This window comes from Gobio gobio (assembly GCF_949357685.1).
Source record: "Gobio gobio genome assembly, chromosome: 12".
Classification (NCBI taxonomy): domain Eukaryota; kingdom Metazoa; phylum Chordata; class Actinopteri; order Cypriniformes; family Gobionidae; genus Gobio; species Gobio gobio.
In genome coordinates, this window is record NC_137105.1 from 53,642,596 (window position 1) to 53,663,150 (window position 20,555).

General features: G+C 41.5%; 2 protein-coding genes across 2 annotated transcripts in view; both read left to right on the top strand.

The window, feature by feature from the left end:
- Nucleotides 1-1,205: 1,205 nt before the first annotated feature.
- Nucleotides 1,206-20,555, top strand: part of LOC307135131 (NLR family CARD domain-containing protein 3-like) — a 49,446-nt gene continuing 30,096 nt past the window's right edge. Inside the window, exons 1-4 of the mRNA XM_079831327.1 lie at nt 1,206-1,833; nt 7,055-8,394; nt 18,281-18,454; nt 18,560-18,733. Coding sequence (XP_079687453.1) covers nt 1,243-1,833; nt 7,055-8,394; nt 18,281-18,454; nt 18,560-18,733 — 2,279 coding nt within the window. The 5' untranslated portion in view covers nt 1,206-1,242. The remainder of the gene's footprint in view (nt 1,834-7,054; nt 8,395-18,280; nt 18,455-18,559; nt 18,734-20,555) is intronic.
- Nucleotides 12,985-17,391, top strand: LOC307135621 (craniofacial development protein 2-like; the record flags this gene model as incomplete). Its single annotated transcript, XM_079832194.1, has 3 exons — nt 12,985-13,050; nt 13,114-13,901; nt 17,372-17,391. Exons 1-3 carry the CDS (start codon nt 13,019-13,021, stop codon nt 17,389-17,391), a joined length of 840 nt encoding a protein of 279 aa, XP_079688320.1. The 5' UTR covers nt 12,985-13,018.

Genomic DNA, 20,555 nt, shown 5'->3' on the forward strand with positions numbered 1-20,555 from the left:
GTCACTAGGAGCTACTCTTTGCATTAAGATTCTTTATGAATACGGGCCCTGGTGTTTCCTATAAAGCCGGACACACTCTTAACAACCAGCTGAAACATTCAAGACTGAACTGAACACACAATATGATTTTAATGCTGATTGTGAACAGACTGAACACAACTGGCACAGACCCGGCGCGCTTGGGCACGATCAGTCATAAGTATCAAATTACATTCATAATCGGCCTTACAATCATTAAGTGTGACCCCGGCTTAAGAGTGTGACGTCAGGTGAAAGCTATGAACAGGCCTGTTGACTCAGAATGTGTGAGCGGTGTGTGTTTTCAGTGCTCATGTTAGCAGGTTAGAGCGAAGCAGGAGCAGAAGCAGCTCTGAGTTCAGAGTCTATTTCACACTCAGGCCCTGTCCACACAAACACAGGTATTTTCAAAACCGCAGCTTTTTCTACGCGGTTTGGCTGTTCGTCCACATGCAAACGCAGTATCCGGTTACTGAAACCAGACTTTTTGAAAACTCCGACCAGGGTGAAGATTTTTAGAAACTCCGGTTGCAGTGTTGTCGTGTAGACAGTGAAACCGGAGATTTCGGCTTGTTAAGTCGAAGTGTGCGCCGTTCTCTCCTTTGTTTGACGTCAGTTTGTGCGCCGTTATCGCTTTTGTTTACATGAGTGGAGTCTATGCAATGACTTTTAATAAAGCTTTTAATAACTCTGCTAACAGTGCTTATCACATACAGATACATGCACAGTTCTCTCATTGTATTGCAGAACAGAGGCACCAGAATGCAATAATACAACATAGTAAGGCAAGTGTGTGAAGCTTCAGTCCACTTGGGCCTGCCCCTGTGTGTGTAGTTTCCTGTCACTGAGTCCAGTAAAGGAACTTGTAGAAGGGTTTCTCTGAGCCCATGGCATCCCTCAGTGCTTCAGTGCCGTGGATGGGACCCATGTGGAAATCAGGTAGCCAATCATAGCGCGGCTTCATGTGGACGGAGATTTATTTTTAAACCGTGCTTGTGTGGACGCGATTGTTTTTTTAAAACAGAGGAGGAAAAACTGCACTGTTCATGGACACAATAAACATTAGCTGAGATGAAGAAGCAGCAATTCCAGCATAAAAACATATACATTTACATTGTATTTGTATATTTAATTCCTTTATTTTACATAATTTTTAACCTGTTCTGTTATTTTTTGTCCAGAGACAAAAAACTCCAGAGAGTCAAAGACCGACACAAAACCAGCATGAAGAACAAGTATGAGAGATTATTTGAGGGAATGAAACTCCAGGAGAATGAAGCCCTCCTGAACAGGATCTACACACAGCTCTACATCATAGAGGGAGAGAGAGGAGGAGTGAATGAAGAACATGAGGTTTTACAGATGGAGAAAACAGCCAGAACACAACACTCACAAGACACTCCAATCTACTGCAATGACATCTTTACAGCCTCACCTGAACCAGGACGTGAGGAGAAAGAGCAGATCAAGACTGTTCTTACTAAAGGCATCGCTGGAATCGGAAAAACCGTCTCTGTGCAGAAGTTCATTCTGGACTGGGCCGAGGGAAGAGCCAATCAGGATGTAGATTTCATGTTTGTGCTTCCATTTCGAGAGCTGAACTTGATCCGAGATCATCAGTACAGTCTTCACAGACTTCTGCTGGACTTTCATCCTGAACTTCAAGATCTGGACTCAAGGATTTATGAGGAGTGTAAAGTTGTGTTCATCTTTGATGGTCTGGATGAAAGCAGAATCACACTGAGGTTTTCAGATGCTCAGGAAGTTTCTGGTGTGACTGAGACTTCATCAGTGGCTGCAGCACTGAAAAAAAAGGTGTGTTGGATTTAATCATGTACATCAGTTCCACAAAAACAAACATAATTTGTTCACATAATTTCAACACCACGGAATGAAGTAATTTTTAAGTAACCCAGTTGAGTAATCTCAAAATGATTTTAATATGGCTCCCTAACAACAGTGGTGTGCACTTGAGACCCTGCCTCTTTAATCAAGGCAAGGCAAGGCAAGGCAAGTTTATTTGTATAGCACATTTCATACACAGTGGCAATTCAAAGTGCTTTACACAGAAATGAAATAAAAATATTACAGTTATAATAGGAATTAAAAGAAATAAAAAATAAAGAAAATATTGAAAGATAAAAATAAAGAGTATAATTAAAAATAAAAATAAAAACAGGGTTAAATTTAAGCATATAAATTAAAATGCAAGCAGTTCGGACAAAGCACGTACAGTGGCACAGTGCTCATTCAGTAAATGCACAGCTGAACAGATGTGTTTTGAGTCTGGATTTGAAAGTGGCTACTGTTGGAGCACATCTGATCTGTTCAGGAAGCTGGTTCCAGCTACGGCTGGCATAATAGCTAAAAGCAGACTCTCCTTGCTTTGAGTGAACCCTTGGTATTTCTAATTGACTTGATCCTGATGATCTGAGTGATCTGTTGGGTTTGTATTTAATCAGCATATCTGCAATGTATTGAGGTCCTAGGTCATTGAGTGATTTATATACAAGTAATAGCACTTTAAAATCGATCCTAAATGTAACTGGAAGCCAGTGTAAAGATCTGAGGACTGGTGTGATATGGTCATATTTTCTGGTTCTGCTCAGGATCCTGGCAGCAGCGTTCTGTATGAGCTGCAGCTGTCTAATGGTCTTTTTGGGAAGGCCGGTGAGGAGACCATTACAATAATCCACCCTGCTGGTAATAAAAGCATGAACGAGTTTCTCTAAGTCTTGCCTGGAAACAAAGCATCTAATTCTTGATATATTTTTGAGATGATAGTAAGCGGATTTAGTTATTGCTTTGACATGACTATTGAAACTCAGGTCTGACTCCAAAATCACACCAAGATTCCTGACTTGATTTTTTTATTTCAGGCCTTTAGCCTCAAGATATGCATTCACCTTGAGAATTTCATCTTTGTTTCCAAATGTAGTAATTTCAGTTTTGTCTTTGTTTAACTGAAGAAAGTTTTGGCACATCCAACTGTTAACTTCATCAATGCATTTGCACAGAGAGTCAATGGGGCTGTAGTCATTTGGTGATAGGGCTAAGTAGATCTGGGTGTCGTCAGCATAGCTGTGGTAAGCCATTTTGTTATTTTTCATTATTTGGCTGAGTGGCAGCATATACAGATTGAAAAGGAGTGGTGCAAGAATTGACCCTTGTGGGACTCCGCATGTCATGGATGTCCACTCAGACTTATGGTCACCTATACTCACATAATAACCTCTCCCTTCTAAGTATGACCTGAACCATTTGAGGACCATTCCAGAAAGCCCAACCCAATTTTCTAGCCTGTCAAGAAGTATTTTGTGGTCAACAGTGTCGAATGCAGCACTGAGGTCCAGTAGTACCAGAATTGATGTTTTGCCTGTATCTGTATTGAGGCGAATATCATTTATAATCTTTATGAGCGCTGTCTCTGTGCTGTGATGCGGTCGGAAACCAGATTGAAAATTGTCAAAGTATCCGTTTGAGTTCAAGAATTTGTTCAGCTGACTGAAAACAACTTTTTCAATGATCTTGCCTATGAAGGGGAGATTTGAGATTGGTCTGTAGTTACTCAGTATGGAGTTATCCATATTTCTCTTTTTCAGGAGAGGCTTAACTACTGCGGTTTTTAGGGAGTTTGGAAAAGTCCCAGAAAGTAGTGAGGCGTTTACCACTTTGAGAAGATCTGCTTCTAAACAGTTAATCACACTTTTGAAAAAAGAAGTGGGGAGTGTGTCAAGGGCGCAGGTTGATGTTTTAAGGTGCTGTACTGTTTCTTCTAAAATTTTACCATCAATTGCTTCGAAATCAGTCATAGTAACTTTCTGAGGCTGTGGTCTGATCTGATTCACCCCAGAGAAACTCAAGGATGTGCTGATCGCATTTCTGATATTAATGATTTTCTCGGAGAAGAAGGAAGCAAACTCACTACATTTGCTGTCTGAGAGCATTTCACTGGGAATGTGACTCGGGGGGTTTGTTAGTCTCTCTACAGTAGCAAAAAGAGTGCGTGTGTTGTTTATGTTTCTGTTTATAATATTTGAAAAGAAGGTCTGTCTAGCTTTGCCTAGTTCCACATTGAAAGCACGAAGACTGTCTTTATAGATCTTATAATGGACTACAAGTTTTGTCTTTCGCCACATGCGTTCAGATTTCCTGCATTGTCTTTTCATTAATTGCACTGCTGTTGAGTTTCTCCAGGGTGCTTTTTGTTTGCCACTCTTTTTCCTGGCTTTTACAGGAGCAATATCATCAATTACACCCTTAACTTTTGAGTTAAAAGAGTCAAGGAGAAGATCAACAGAGTCTGCAGATATGCTTGGTGTTAGAGATATAGCCTTCATAAACAGCACACTAGTGTTCTCATTTAAGCATCTCTTTTTGACAGAGACAGATCTAGTTTCAATGGCAGGAGAGATTGATATATCAAAGAAAATACAGAAATGATCAGACAGTGCCACATCCTTAATAACTATTGATGAAATATTTAGACCCTTACTGATAAGTAAATCTAGAGTGTGTCCACGATCATGTGTGGGTCCGTGAACATGTTGTGTCAAATCAAAAGTGTTAAGTACAGTCATGAGATCTTTTGTTGTACTGGATTCAGCATTGTCAATGTGAATGTTAAAATCAAATCACGAAACACAGACCTGCCAACATGTACGCATTTTTCGTACTCGGCACGCATTTTGACCCTTTGGTACGCTTGTACGATTCGCTGCTCTCTATGTACGCATTTTGTTGCATCTCGCATTTCGCCGGTTTCAGTGCAATCTATGACGTTGATTCTGCTGCTGAGCCACAGCGTGAAAGTGGAGTGAAAAGCTTTCGGCCAATCAGAGCGCTTCATTTTAACCCTCCGCTTACATGCCCGCCCCTCCTAGACAAATCCTTCTAGCCCGCGCCGCGCGCGTTCGTTTCATTTCAGTGCCTCAATCAAGCTAGGCAGGCCGGATAACTGCAGGCTTGCATGCCATGGCTGAACCGCCTCACAGAGATACGCTGTTGGCGGTTACAGCCGCGGATGACTTGACGGAAAATGATATTTTAAATAAATTTGGGCGAGTGGTGGTTGAACCAATCAAATGGAAAAAAATATATACATTCTTAAATATTGTTACAGTGCACTAAGCAAACCTGCAAGCTATGAGCCCAGCTGTCAGTATGGAGGCCTAGGCTACTTCTCGTAGATATTTTAAAACAGCCAGTCGTTGTAGCCTACCACTCGGGGAATAGGCATTTAAAAAATAGACAGATTATGGAGTGATATAAAAATGGCATCGGGCAATGGCAGCGCGAGATGTTCAGAAGAACGCAAGAGCTAAACTTCTACAAGCTCAATAACATCCACAGCAAAAAAATAAATAAAAATAAGGTAAGAAAAATTGTGGAAAAACTTTGCCCATCGTTAATTAGCAGATGTGCAAGGCAAGCGGGCAAGTTTTGGGGTTGTTATGGATAATTAAAATGTGAACATGCACGTTGCACAGTTGTGCGGTTGACTTTCAGCAAATTTTTGTGAATGAATAGAGTTGGCGTTTCTGTAATATCAAAGCTCCTATTTATCAAATTGATACGGATATATAAATAAAATTATAGTGCAAAAATTATATTTCTTACTGCAATTCTGCATTTTTGTTTGAATGCAAACCATTTTTTAGGTTGGTCTTCGGCATAGACTCCCGGGCTGTTGTGGTGCCCTACGCAGCGCGTGATGCGCGTAATGGGAGCGGCGGCACTGTCCCCACCACTTTTCAAAGCAAAGTTACGCCACTGAAGCTCCATAATTAGTTTCTTGTATGATTTTGTTTGGCCTGCTGGTATAAAATGAATTAACGTAACTGTTGTGTTGTGTTGCGTCGTGTCTTGCCACATTCAATGTAGAAACCATTGCTTTCGTTTGAGGGTGCTTAACCTCGCGCCAGTAGACAAAAAGTTACCTGATTGTGACAGATGGTCGAATTCACATGACACATTATAAATTAGCATTATAGTCTGCCATAGCCTACCCTATAGTATCAAAAAGACCAAAGCCCTCTGATGCAGGGAAGATGTAAAATGGGGATAAAGACAGAGGTAAAGTGATGTAATGAATGAACAGTTTATCTAATTGCATAGTATTAAGATACTAGTAAATGAATGGCAGATATTTTTACCTTAAACTTTATACTAACAATTGTGCTGGGTTGTCCAGAGAGGCACCAGACAGTGTGACTTTGCCTTAATCTTGTCAGATTTTTTTAAACTCATGGAATATCAGTTTTTTATTAATGTTTTTACTCTACAGTTGTGTAGTTTTGTGTAGTTGTGTTAAATTATATACATTTTTATTTATTAATTAAAATTCATATTTAATTTGATTAAATATTAAATTAAATGTACATGTAAATTAGTAATAATAGTCTATTTATATAATAGCAACATTTTATGTCAAATTCAAATAAAATATCTACTACTCAGTTTCATTCATAGTGAAAATATGAAATGTGCCATAGTTTAGTGGAAGATTGCTGCCATCTACTGGAAAACAAACACTTTTGCTAGTGAATACGGTAGTTTGTTATTAATCTTACTATTTGTGTTTAATCTGTCTTTGGTTCTATTTTTGTATGACATTTAACCATCATCAGCCTTTTTTGTTTATAATATCCTGAACACAATGATGGGTGTGCAGTAACTGGATAACATTTATGGTCTACTTGTATTTGGTTATGGAGTAACTAATAAATCGTAATTGGTGAAAGTATATTGTGTATATTATGTATTTTAGTGTTAGGTATCTCATAGATTTCTTACTGGTGGGTGGACAACGGTGGAGCGTACATTGGCGGTGGGCTATCGGGTGCGCTGGGGGCCCGCGGTGGGGGGTGGGGGTGGGGGGGGTGTACTCATAAAGTTTCTTCAAGGTTGGCAGGTCTGCAAGTATATTTTTATGGTAAATTGACTGATTTATAAGAAGAGAAACACAATTTTGTTGCATAGATTGCAAATAATATGATTAAGTAAATTAGACAAAATGTTTTCCTGTTTTTTTCAGTTCATGTCAAAGATCAGGAAAGGAAAACTGTTCAGAAAGACTTCATCAGTGGATGTGTTGATGTCAAAGGAAGTTTCTGGTGTGACTGAGACGTCATCAGTGGATGTGTTGATGTCAAAGGAAGTTTCTGGTGTAACTGAGACTTCATCAGTGGATGTGTTGATGTCAAAGCTCATGAAAGGAGAGATGCTTCCCTCGGCTCTCATCTGGATCACCTCCAGACCAGCAGCAGCCAATCAGATCCCCTCCAAATACATCAACCGTCTGACAGAGATTCAGGGATTCAATGAGCCTCAGAAGGAGGAATATTTCAGGAAGAGAATCAGGGACGAGCATCAAGCCAGCAGAATCATCTCACACATCAGAAGAGCAAGAAGCCTCCACATCATGTGCCACATACCCGTCTTCTGCTGGATCTCATCCACTGTACTTCAGAAGCTCCTGGAAGAAGATCTGAGGGCAGAAATCCCTCAAACTCTGACTGAAATGTACATCCACTTCCTGCTGATTCAGATCAACATGAGGAATCAGAAGTATGAAGAGAGAGATCCAGAGAAACTCCTGCCGTCCAACAGAGAAGTGATTGTGAAACTTGCTGAAGTGGCTTTCAAACAGCTGATGAAGGGCAATGTGATGTTCTATGAGGAGGACCTGAGAGAGAGCGGCATAGACGTCACTGACGCCGCAGTGCATTCTGGGATCTGCACTGAGATCTTTAAGGAGGAATCTGTGATTCATCAGAGGAAAGTCTACAGCTTCATTCATCTGAGCGTCCAGGAGTTTCTCGCTGCTTTCTATCTGTTTTACTCTCATGTGATCAAGAACAAGGAACCACTGCATGAATTCAGATCTTACAGATCTGATAAAGACTCTCTGTATGATCTACTAAGATCAGCAGTAAATAAAGCCCTCAGGAGTGAGAATGGACAGCTGGATCTGTTCCTGCGGTTCCTGATGGGCGTCTCTCTGGAGTCCAATCAGAGACTCTTACAGGATCTACTGACACACACACAGAAAAGCTCAGAGGACATCAGGAGAATCACACAGTACATTCAACAGAAGATCAAAGATGACCATGATCTCTCAGCTGATCAGTCCATCAATCTGTTCCTCTGTCTGCTGGAAGTGAAAGATCAGACTCTGTCCAGAGAGATTCAGGAGTTTGTGAAATCAGACAAACACTCAGAGAAGGAACTCTCTCCGTCTCACTGCTCAACAATCGCCTACATGCTTCAGATCTCAGAGGAGCCGCTGGATGAGCTGAACCTCAGGAAATACAACACATCAGCTGAGGGCAGAAGAAGACTGATACCAGCTGTGAGCAACTGCACAAAAGCTCTGTGAGTGTTAATTATTCACTAATGAAGAATCATGTTTAATAATGAATCAGCACCATTTGCTAAATGAGAGGTTTTCTCCTGAATAACAAGCTCAGAGTCTTAGGGCGTTTTCACACCTACCTTGTTTGGTCCGGATTTTCGGACTTTTCAGTTTGGTCCGAATCAAAATTGCTGGTGTGAAACCTCCCCCGTACCACGGTCCGGACCAAACAGACGAAATTTGGTCCGACGAAAAGAGGTCGTCTCGCTCCGGATCAAACTGAACAAAGGTTCGGTTCGTTTCTAGTGTGAAAGTATTTTCTGTATGGTTCGTACTTTCAGACCATTTACAGGAAGTTCCTGTTTATGTTTAAATATTATAACGTTATTTTTAAATTCAATCTAGGCTACATTGACTATGAAAAGTGAAAATATGCGCAATATGTCAGTAGACAGAAAGTCAGAAATAATTTTGAACGAAATTTTGTATGATTTTGCTTAGAAAGCATTTCTTTAATGCGAATTTCGTTTTGTATAAATTGTATCTTAATTTTTACTCAACGTTTAATCAGATAATTGCCTGGATTTAATAAATAAGAAGCAAATAGTCTATAGCAGAAAATAATCACGGGAGCGATCACATGCTTTACACATGAACTGGAGCGGGTCTCAAATAAAACGAAACTCAGCAGGCTACTTGCCTCACAAACATGAGAAATATGTGTATATAAAGCTTGAAATGTCCACTTTTAAACGTAACGAATAAAAAAATAGTTAAGCAATGCGCACTGTTCAATAGTGGCAACGATGATATGCGTCCGTTCATTCAACTTGTCACAGACGCTGACGTCTGGCGCACGTCCGTTTACAAACCAATCAATGTCCAGATGCAGCCCACATAGATGATGACGAGTGGACGCAAGTGCGTCATGTAAAGTTCTTTAGTCCGCTCACATAATTGCAATGTGAAACCAAACCAAAACTAACCGAATATATAAAAAGTATCAAAACATGAACTTTGCTTCGGACCTTGGTGCGGACTTTCAGGTGTGAAAACGCCCTTAAAGGGCTCATGACGTGCCTTCTCATTATTTTAATGTGGAAATGAAGCAGTCAGTCAAGTTAACATTATTTAGGAAATGGATTTACACTCTAATCAAAACATATAGACAAACATGATAAATGTAACCATTTAAAAGAAAAAAACATGTTTTGTTAGAGCTTTTGTAGCAAAGGCGCCGCCATCTTGCAGAACTATAACCTGTGACGTCACGGGGTTGGTTGACGCTGTTGGTAGGGGTGGGCGATATAGCCTCAATTATATCTCCATATTTCAAGAATATTTGTGATAATGATATTTATGACGATATAGAAAAACATATATATGGAACAAAGTGTTATTGGTGATTGCAGCTGCATTTATTAGTGCAAACACTCACACACAACACTCACACACACGCACACACTCACACACACACACCACACACTCACACAACACACACACTCACACACACAGACACACACACTCACACACACAGACACACACACACACGCAACACACACACTCTCACACGCAACACACACACTCACACACGCAACACAAACACACACTCTCTATCACACACACACTCACACACGCAACACACACACACACTCACTCACACACACACTCACACACGCAACACACACTCACACTCACACGCAACACTCACACACACACACACACACACACACACTCGCACGCACACACTCACACTCACTCACACACACACACACACACACCACACACCACACACTCACACAACACACACACTCACACACACTCTCTCACACACACACAGACACACACACACACACACACACAACACACACACACACACACACACACACACACACACACACACACACACACACTCTCTATCACACACACACACACACTCACACACACACACACAACACACACACTCACACACGCAACACACACACACACACACTCTCTATCACACACACACACTCACACTCACACACACACACACACCACACACTCACACACACTCTCACACTCACACACTCACACACACTCACACACACTCACACAGAGTAATAGATCAACTCATAATATCTGTCACAAGTTACTGCATGTAATACAAAAGGATCAGTAAAGATGATGGTAAGGAAGATGATGGGATGAGGGATAACGTTTGGAGATTATCCACCGTATGGAGTCCTGATTGGTAATCGTGGAGTCACGGTAAGAAATATGTGTTTTGCGGTTCATCAGCTTTGATCTCTGTGTGTTGTGGAATGACAAATTAGTGTTTATAAGGATTGAGCTTCATTTTAACTTCTGACGGTCATTATGGACACATTTTGTATATTCCAGTATAATTATGGAAATCTTGAGGTAGTGGGACTTTGTGTCTGAATCTGAATCAGTGCTGTTCTCTGTTTCAGTGGCAGTTTATGAAAATGGACTCGTCATTTGTTTTAACAGCAAAACTCATTTTTGCATCCAGGAGCAATGCAGTCCTCCCCTTTTTCTCTCTGATGCCCTGTGGCTTTCCAGTTTCCCTCTTTCACTTTCTCTGTCTTTCTCCTTCTCCTTCTATATCCTTCACTGTCTCTCTACTGGTGTATCTGTTAAACTCAGGACGACCAAAAGTGGTAATTCAATTTTAATTAAATAATTCATTAAAAATATCATCATTTGTGTCTGAAGATGAACGAAGGTCTGATGGGTTTGGAACGACATGAAGAATTAATGACAGAATTTATATTTTTGGGTGAACTAACCCTTTAAAGTCTGTTCCAGCCGCTGCTACTTTCTTACAAGAGTACATTGACTGAACAACAATTCATAAACTAATAAATATTAGGGGTGCAACGGATCCAACGGATTAACTGCTACTTTTAAAAATCTTGACTTGCGTGCTGTTATCTGTGCACACAGTCACACACACTCGAAGCGCACACACACACACACACACAGAGAGAGGGAGGTGTGTTTCATAGCACGCAAACACCGAATTTATGTCAGTTTTGCGATTGATTGGACACAAAACTGTCAAAATGCCTCTCCAGGCTAGTATTCTCTCGGTTATGTGAACAGTTGAGAAAGAAACCAGATGTGTGTCAGTATATTCGGCCCGTCTTAAAGTGACAGCAGCCTAATATTCCTGCTGATGTCTGTGTCATTAATGTTATTAAAACAACAAAATACAGATTTAACAAAGATAATCTATATTTAATTTCTACAGTATTTTACATTTAGGCCTAATTATTACATTTCTGTACCGGAATACTACTGTTAGACTTTTTTCTTTCTTTCTTTCTTTCTTTCTTTCTTTCTTTCTTTCTTTCTTTCTTTCTTTCTTTCTTTCTTTCTTTCTTTCTTTCTTTCTTTCTTTCTTTCTTTCTTTCTTTCTTTCTTTCTTTCTTTCTTTCTTTCCTTCCTTCCTTCCTATATATTTTTCTATATATACTATCTATCTTTTTGCAAAATAAAGAAAACAAACATGATGCGCGATCTGCAGCCTCTCTCTCAAAGACATTCATTCAGATAGTCTTCAGAAAAGGACCTCTAGCTTAGTGAATACTTGTCTCGCAAACATGAGACATATGTCTAAAGAAACGCTGAAATGTCAGGTTTTAAACAATGTAAACCAAATTGAAAACAAATATGCTGTTTATGTAATCTGTGTGAAAAGAGATTGTCAGTCACCCACGAGCCACTTCATTATCCACTAATGCGACCACGCCCACACAGAGTGCGCTCTTTCAGATTCAAAACTGATGATCCCCTCATCAACGCCCACATCAACTCATACAATCACATCTAGTGAAGCGCTGTAACGTTACTTCAGCTACATCGTTTTGAGACCCATTATTATTACCCCTGGATTATTCTCCTCATGAAAATATATTAATTTCTAAGAGCAACTGATTGTAAGGCAGGCAAGTTTATTCTGTTACCATCTGTGAATATTAAACGCAAAAAGACCGTTTAAATATGAGTCCTGCGGCAACATTAAATGTCATACACCCAAGACTGTTTAGACAATATTTATTTGGCCTGTTTTGGACAGATTATAATGTGTTTAGTGTAAAGAGATTATAGTGTCACTTCAATAAAGCTTTTATTCACACATGTCTGCTCAGATGCTATAAATATAGTACCAGTCAAACGTATTTTGCTTCATATTGATGTTTAAATATTATAGCCTAATGGTATTTTTTTTATTTTTATATCAAAGTTTGTCAGAAATGATTCTGGAGTTTTGTTTTGTAGAAAGTGATTTTTTGTTTTGTAGAAAGGGAATTGCTTTCTTTAAAGTGAATTTCGTTTTGTATAAATTGTATCTTAATTTTAATGATTTATTATTTATTTTTTTAGTATGAGACTACTTTTAAAAACATAAAAAATAGTACAAAAAAAATGGAAAAATGCTTTTCTTAGTCATTTTTGTCTTGTTTCTAGTCTAAATATTTAAACATTCTTAAATCAAGATGCATTTACTAGATAAGTATAATTTTCAACTAAATAAGAAGAGCATTTTTTTAAGTCCTCTCCTTGAACTGTCACCTTATCGTGGTGGAGAGGTTTGAGTACCCGAATGATCCTGGGAGCTATGTTGTCTGGGGCTATATGCCCCTGGTAGGGTCTCCCAAGGCAAACAGGTCCTTGGTGACGGGCCAGACCAAGAACAGTTCACAAACCCTTATGTCCACAACCACACCAAGGACCGTGACGTCGCCCGGCATGGCGCAGCCGGGGCCCCACCCTGGAGCCAGGCCCGGGGTTGGGGCTCGTATGCGAGCGCCTGGTGGTCGGGCCTCCCCCCATGGGGTCCGGCCGGGCTCAGCCCGAAGGAGTGACGTGGGGCCGCCCTCCTGTGGGCTCACCACCTGCAGGAGGGAGCGTAAGGGGCCGGTGCATTGTGAATCGGGCAGCAGTCGAGGGCGAGGCCCCCGACGACCCGATCTCTGGACACGGAATCTGGCTTTAGGGATGTGGAATGTCACCTCGTTGGCGGGGAAGGAGCCTGAGCTTGTGCGGGAGGTCGAGAGGTACCGACTAGAGATAGTCGGGCTCACCTCCACGCACAGCTTGGGCTCTGGAACCACACTTCTCGAGAGAGGCTGGACTCTCTACCACTCTGGAGTTGCCCATGGTGAGAGGTGGAGGGCTGGAGTGGGTTTGCTTATAACCCCCCAGCTCAGCCGCCATGTGTTGGAGTTCACCCCGGTGAACGAGAGGGTCGCTTCCCTGCGCCTTCGAGTCGGGGATAGGTCTCTCACTGTCATTTGTGCCTACAGGCCGAACGGCAGTGCGGAGTACCCGGCCCTCTTGGAGTCTCTGGGAGGGGTGCTGGAAAGTGCTCCGACTGGAGACTCCATCGTTCTACTGGGGGACTTCAACGCCCACGTGGGCAGTGACAGTGACACCTGGAGGGGCGTGATTGGGAGGAACGGCCCCCCTGATCTGAACCCGAGCGGTGTTCTGTTATTGGATTTCTGTGCTAGCCACGGTTTGTCCATAACGAACACGATGTTCAAGCATAAGGGTGTCCATCAGTGCACGTGGCACCAGGACACCCTAGGCCGGAGGTCGATGATCGACTTTGTGGTCGTGTCATCAGACCTTCGGACATATGTCTTGGACACTCGGGTGAAGAGAGGGGCGGAGCTGTCAACTGATCACCACCTGGTGGTGAGTTGGATCCGATGGCGGGGGAGGAAGCTGGACAGACCCGGCAGACCCAAACGTACTGTGAGGGTCTGTTGGGAACGTTTGGCCGAGCCCCCTGTCAGGGGGCTCGGCTTCAACTCCCGCCTCCGGCAGAACTTCGACCGGATCCCGAGGGAGTCTGGAGATATTGAGTCCAAGTGGACCATGTTCTCCACCTCCATTGTCGCTGCGGCCGCTCGGAGCTGTGGCCGTAAGGTCTCCGGTGCCTGTCGAGGCGGCAATCCCCGAACCCGGTGGTGGACACCGGAAGTAAGGGATGCCGTCAAGCTGAAGAAGGAGTCCTATCGGGCCTGGATGGCTTGTGGGACTCCGGAGGCAGCTGACCGGTACCGGCAGGCCAAGCGGACTGCAGCCCGGGTAGTCGTCGAGGCAAAAATTCGGGCCTGGGAGGAGTTTGGTGAGGCCATGGAGAAAGACTATCGGTCGGCCTCGAAGAGATTCTGGCAAACCGTTCGACGCCTCAGGAGGGGGAAGCAGTGCCCTACCAACACTGTTTACAGTGGAGATGGGCACCTGTTGACCTCAACTGGGGATATCGTCGGGCGGTGGAAGGAATACTTCGAGGATCTCCTCAATCCCACCGACATGTCTTCCGTTGAGGAAGCAGTGGCTGGGGACTCAGAGGTGGACTCGTCCATCACCCGGGCTGAAGTCATCGAGGTGGTTAAAAAGCTCCTCGGTGGCAAGGCACCGGGGTTGGATGAGATCCGCCCTGAGTACCTCAAGTCTCTGGATGTTGTCTTGGCTGACACGCCTCTGCAACATCGCATGGCGGTCGGGAACAGTGCCTCTGGGATGGCAGACCGGGGTGGTGGTCGCTCTTTTCAAGAAGGGGGACCGGAGAGTGTGTTCCAACTATAGGGGGATCACACTTCTCAGCCTCCCCAGGAAAGTCTATGCCAGGGTACTGGAGAGGAGAATTCGGCTGATAGTGGAACCTCGGATTCAGGAGGAACAGTGCGGTTTTTGTCCCGGTCGTGGAACACTGGACCAGCTCTATACCCTTCCCAGGGTTCTGGGGGGTTCATGGGAGTTTGCCCAACCAGTCCACATGTGTTTTGTGGATTTGGAGAAGGCATTCGACTGTGTTCCCCGTGGCATTCTGTGGAGGGTGCTCTGGGAGTATGGGGTCGGCGGCCCCCTGCTTAGGGCTGTTCAGTCCCTGTACAACCAGAGCAGGAGCTTGGTCCGCATTGCCGGCAGTAAGTCAGACTTGTTCCTGGTGCATGTTGGACTCCGGCAGGGCTGCCCTTTGTCACCGGTTCTGTTCATAATTTTTATGGACAGAATTTCTAGGCGCAGCCAAGGGCCGGAGAGTGTCCGGTTTGGGGACTACACGATTTCGTCACTGCTTTTTGCAGATGATGTTGTCGTGTTGGCTTCCTCGAGCCAGGAGGAGTAGGAGTGTTCCTCGAGGAGTGTGCACTGGGACGGTTTGCGGCCGAGTGTGAAGCGGCTGGGATGAGAATCAGCACCTCCAAGTCCGAGGCCATGGTTCTCAGTCGGAAAAGGGTGGCTTGCCCGCTTCAGGTGGGTGGAGAGTTCCTGCCTCAAGTGGAGGAGTTCAGGTATCTTGGGGGTCTTGTTCACGAGTGAGGGAAGGATGGAACGGGAGATTGACAGACGGATCGGTGCAGCTTCTGCAGTAATGCGGTCGATGTACCGGTCTGTCGTGGTAAAGAAGGAGCTGAGCTGCAAGGCAAAGCTCTCGATTTACCGGTCAATCTACGTTCCTACTCTCACCTATGGTCATGAGCTGTGGGTCATGACCGAAAGGACAAGATCCCGGATACAGGCGGCCGAAATGAGCTTTCTCCGTAGGGTGGCTGGGCGCTCCCTTAGAGATAGGGTGAGGAGCTCGGTCACTCGGGAGGAACTCGGAGTAGAACCGCTGCTCCTCCACATCGAGAGGAGCCAGCTGAGGTGGCTCGGGCATCTATTTCGGATGCCTCCTGGACGCCTTCCCAGGGAGGTGTTCCAGGCACGTCCCACCGGGAGGAGGCCCCGGGGAAGACCTAGGACACGCTGGAGGGACTATGTCTCCCGGCTGGCCTGGGAACGCCTCGAGTTCCCCCGGAAGAGCTGGAGGAAGTGGCTAGAGAGAGGGAAGTCTGGGCGTCTCTGCTTAGACTGTTGCCCCCGCGACCCGGCCCCGGATAAGCGGAAGATGATGGATGGATGGATGGATGGATGGATGGATGGATGGATGGATTTTTTTAAGTGTAGTCAAATCTTTTGATCATTTAAAATATAATAGGCCTTTGTTGACTACATTCTAAATAAATTATTATTACTGGAGTTTTGTTTTGTAGAAAGTGTTTTTTTTTTGTGGAAAGAGAATTGCTTTATTTAAAATTAATTATATATAAATTGTATCTTGATTTTAATTATTTTTTTTAGCATGAGACCACTTTCAAAAACAAAAAATAGTACAAAAAATGTTTTTAAAAAATGCTCTTCTTAGTCATTTTTGTCTTGTTTCTAGTCTAAATATTTAAACATTCTTAAATCAAGATGCATTTACTAGATAAGGACAATTTCAACTAAATAAAAAGAGCATCTTTTTCTCTCTGTCAGAAGCTCATTCATTATGCAGCTCATTATGTGGGCTATTATGTTCTTTTGTCATCTCAGGTGAGATTCCAGCATTATTCATTAGCTATCACGCCTCCTTGCATACAGGCTTTGTGAAGAAAAATTGTCTTGCAAATTGTAAACGAATATATTGTTTTATGTAAATGAGTAGGCTCAATGATTCTCACATCAGTTTGAAGCAAAAACTCTAGGCAATAACAGCCATTGGTCAAAAGTCTTGTGAACACATATCTATTGTGTGTTTTGAGGCCTTAATTTTAAAACTTTTTTTGGGGATTTGTAAAAAACCTTGCATAAACATTTTTCTCTCTCAAAAAAAGCATGTACATACATGTTGCTCGCATATTATGGTAGCCCAGTTTATGCTGAATACAGTGTAATTACAATTTTGCCATGAATGTGTTTATAAGCAAATGAAAAAAGCACAAATGTAAGAGCATGTCAAAACTTCTAAAGGGCCCCAAAACAGCTCAGACTCCTAGGGGTTAAACTAGAGAGACATTTGAGGTTTGTATGAAAGACCTCTGCGCTTTTGTTGAGTTTAATATTTCATATACGTAATATAAATGGCAATGCTTATTTATCAAATTGAGTCATTCACGGTTTACTGCTACACCAAAAATCTAGTGCTGTTGCCTTGTGTTGACACCATAGACAAGCTGCAGGCCATTTGAAGTTCATCCCCGGGCCGGACTTTGGACACACTTGTCATACTATAACTCGTAAAACATTCAAATGTCCAGACAGTCTTGCAGTTTTTTTTTTTTTGACACATTCATGATCATTACTTTTGCTGGTGTTCTGTGACAAGCTTTATGCATGCACTTGAGTGCTTAATTTATATTTATATTTTAAGGCTCATTATTATGGTTTAGTATTTCTTTATAATCCAGAACAATGACGAAAATAATGAAAAATAATGACGAACGAACAACAAGGAAGAACAAAAAATGAACATACAGTACACATAGTATATACAAGCAAGACATTGTTGTTAGTCACCAGTTTTACTAGTTACCAATGTTACGACAACACAACATTGGTGTCCATTTTCAGGCCTTCCCGTTTGGGTTTCTCCAGTGCTGGAAATATGTGTCATAAAGCTCTTTCCTCATCATAACCCTTCTTTTTCCGGTGATATTCCTCTGACCTTTTGTCTTTTGTAATATCTCTCATCCATCTCTCTTTCTACAGTCTTTCTTTAATTCTCCCTCTTGCTCACTCTCTCTCCTCCCCCATCATGAGTGGACATGCCCCCTACTGCTGATTGGCTCACTGTCTCTCCTCCACCATCATGAGTGGACATGCCCCCTGCTGATGATTGGCTCCAAGTGTGTTATGGTGCTTGGTCCGACCCACTTTCAACAGTGTTTCTCAAAAATCACTTACTGCAACTTTAATGAACATGAATGATAAAATTATTTAATTTCCATGCTCAGTAGTTCATCATTCATCTTTCATCTAGGCTAGAATGTTAAAATATTTTGTTCCAGGTTCCTGAGTACAGAAAACTGGCAACTTCCTTTACATTGTTTTAATGTTATATTATTTCATCTTTTCTAGTCTTGCTGGCTGTAATCTCACTGATGAGTGTTTTGAGAGTTTGTCATCAGCTCTTCAATCCTCAAACTGTGTCCTGAGAGAGCTGGACCTGAGTAATAATGACCTGCAGGATTCAGGTGTGAAGCTGCTCTCTGATGGGCTGAAGAGTCCAAACTGTCATCTGCAGATACTGAGGTATTTAAGAACATATAAAATATAATTTATAGTCAGTCGGTCATAATGTTGGTGTGTGTTTGTAGATGATCTGACTGTCGATGTGTGTGTTCTGCTCTCTTTCAGTCTTGCTGGCTGTAATCTCACTGATCATTGCTATGAGAGTTTGTCATCAGCTCTTCAATCCTCAAACTGTGTCCTGAGAGAGCTGGACCTGAGTAACAATGACCTGCAGGATTCAGGAGCGAAGCTGCTCTCTGATGGACTGAAGAGTCCAAACTGTCATCTGCAGATACTGAGGTATTTAAGAACATATAAAATATAATTTATAGTCAGTCGGTCATAATGTTGGTGTCTGTTTGTAGATGATCTGACTGTTGATGTGTGTTTTCTGCGCTCTTTCAGTCATTCTTTTTGACATGATAATCATAATTGAATTGAGCCATGAGACCAGTGCAGATTCATACACCTATTAAGCACACATACACTGGGGGTGTGCAATATTGAAAAAAATAATACCTCAATATTTTCTGGGATTTTGTTGATGAACTATAATTGTATGATATTTTACTGAGTGTGTGTTTTTTGGTCTGGTATCTTGTCTGGTTTAGAACTGTCATGGAGAGCTGACTCCCAAAGATTTTCATGTTCTTCATATTCTGTGCATTGGTCTATCGCAGCAGTGACAGAAATAATATTTTCCATTAAGTGACAATATTTGACCCCTTAAATAGATTTCCAGAGGCATTTATACCTTTACAGCGTTTCTAACCTTATTAGAAGTGTGCATCTTGTATGACAATTTTTTTTTCATTTAATCAATAAATTCAAGTAGAATAAGAAGATGGAGCATATCATGTATAGATCATTTAATAAAATGATTTATATAAATAATAATAAATCAAAACACTGTGTTAAAGGTTGTGTTATTTGTTGCAAAACTCAGTTCCATACTCAACTCAGTTATAAACTTTAAAGATATATAAATGAATGAATGCTGGCAATCAATTAAAAAAACGGATTAATCAATCACACATTTTTCAGTGGTTAATCAAAATAAAAAACATTAAGGCCTGGTTTCACAGACAGGGTTTAGATTTAGTCAGGATTAGGCATTAGTTCAATTAGAGCATGTAGGACAAGTAGCTTTTATAAACGTGACTTAGATAAAAACATTACTGATGTGCGTCTTGAGACAAAACAATGGCACTGACATATTTTAAGATATGCTTTCAGTTAAAACAGCTCAAACATGCATTTTAGTCTGGGAGTAAATTAAGCCTCGTCTGTGAAACTGGGGTAAAGATTTTAATATATTTTATAATATAATAGTTTCACAATTAATCTCTGAATTAATGTAGAAACAACATAAAGGCAGTATATTTAAATACTTGTTTAATCGCATCTTTTTATGAATGAAGTCTATTATCACTGATACTAATACTGCAACTGATGTCTAGGTGAAAATTGACTTTTTGTTTCACTTTTAAACATTATAGCCATTCAACATTACACTGTGATTGAAAGCTATCAATTTTAACATTTATTAGGCTTCAAAAATGTAACAACTTTTTATTTAACCCTCTGGGGTGCTTCGGGTTGAAAATGACCCGAAGCGTTTTATAAAGAAAATGTTAAAAATCGTAGTTTAATCGGAATGGTCAGAGACTTTGTGACTTTATTGGTACTTGGTATATGAACACCCAAAAAATTGGAGACAGGTTTGAAAAGTTGAAGTGGTCGTAAAACAAACAAAAAACTTGACAAAAATAGTCTTTGAGAATCTGTTATTATATATTAAAATCAACAACCTGAAAAAAATGTGCAAATATGTGTAAAAATCACTAGAATTCACAAGCCTTTCTACAGAGAGCTGTAAATCCACTATAGTGGTAAAAAATGTGCTATTGCGTGATAAAAAGACTCAATGTGTCCACCGGATGTCACCGATCTCATTTAAAAAAATACTTTCATGAGGCCTAGGCTTGACTCTAAAATGAAATACAGCTTTAATAATTAATTATACATTTTCGATTATATTCAATGGGAAAAAATGGGTCATAATTATTGCATAAATATTAATTATAAATCATAAAATTATCTCAAACACCAAAAAAGAAAA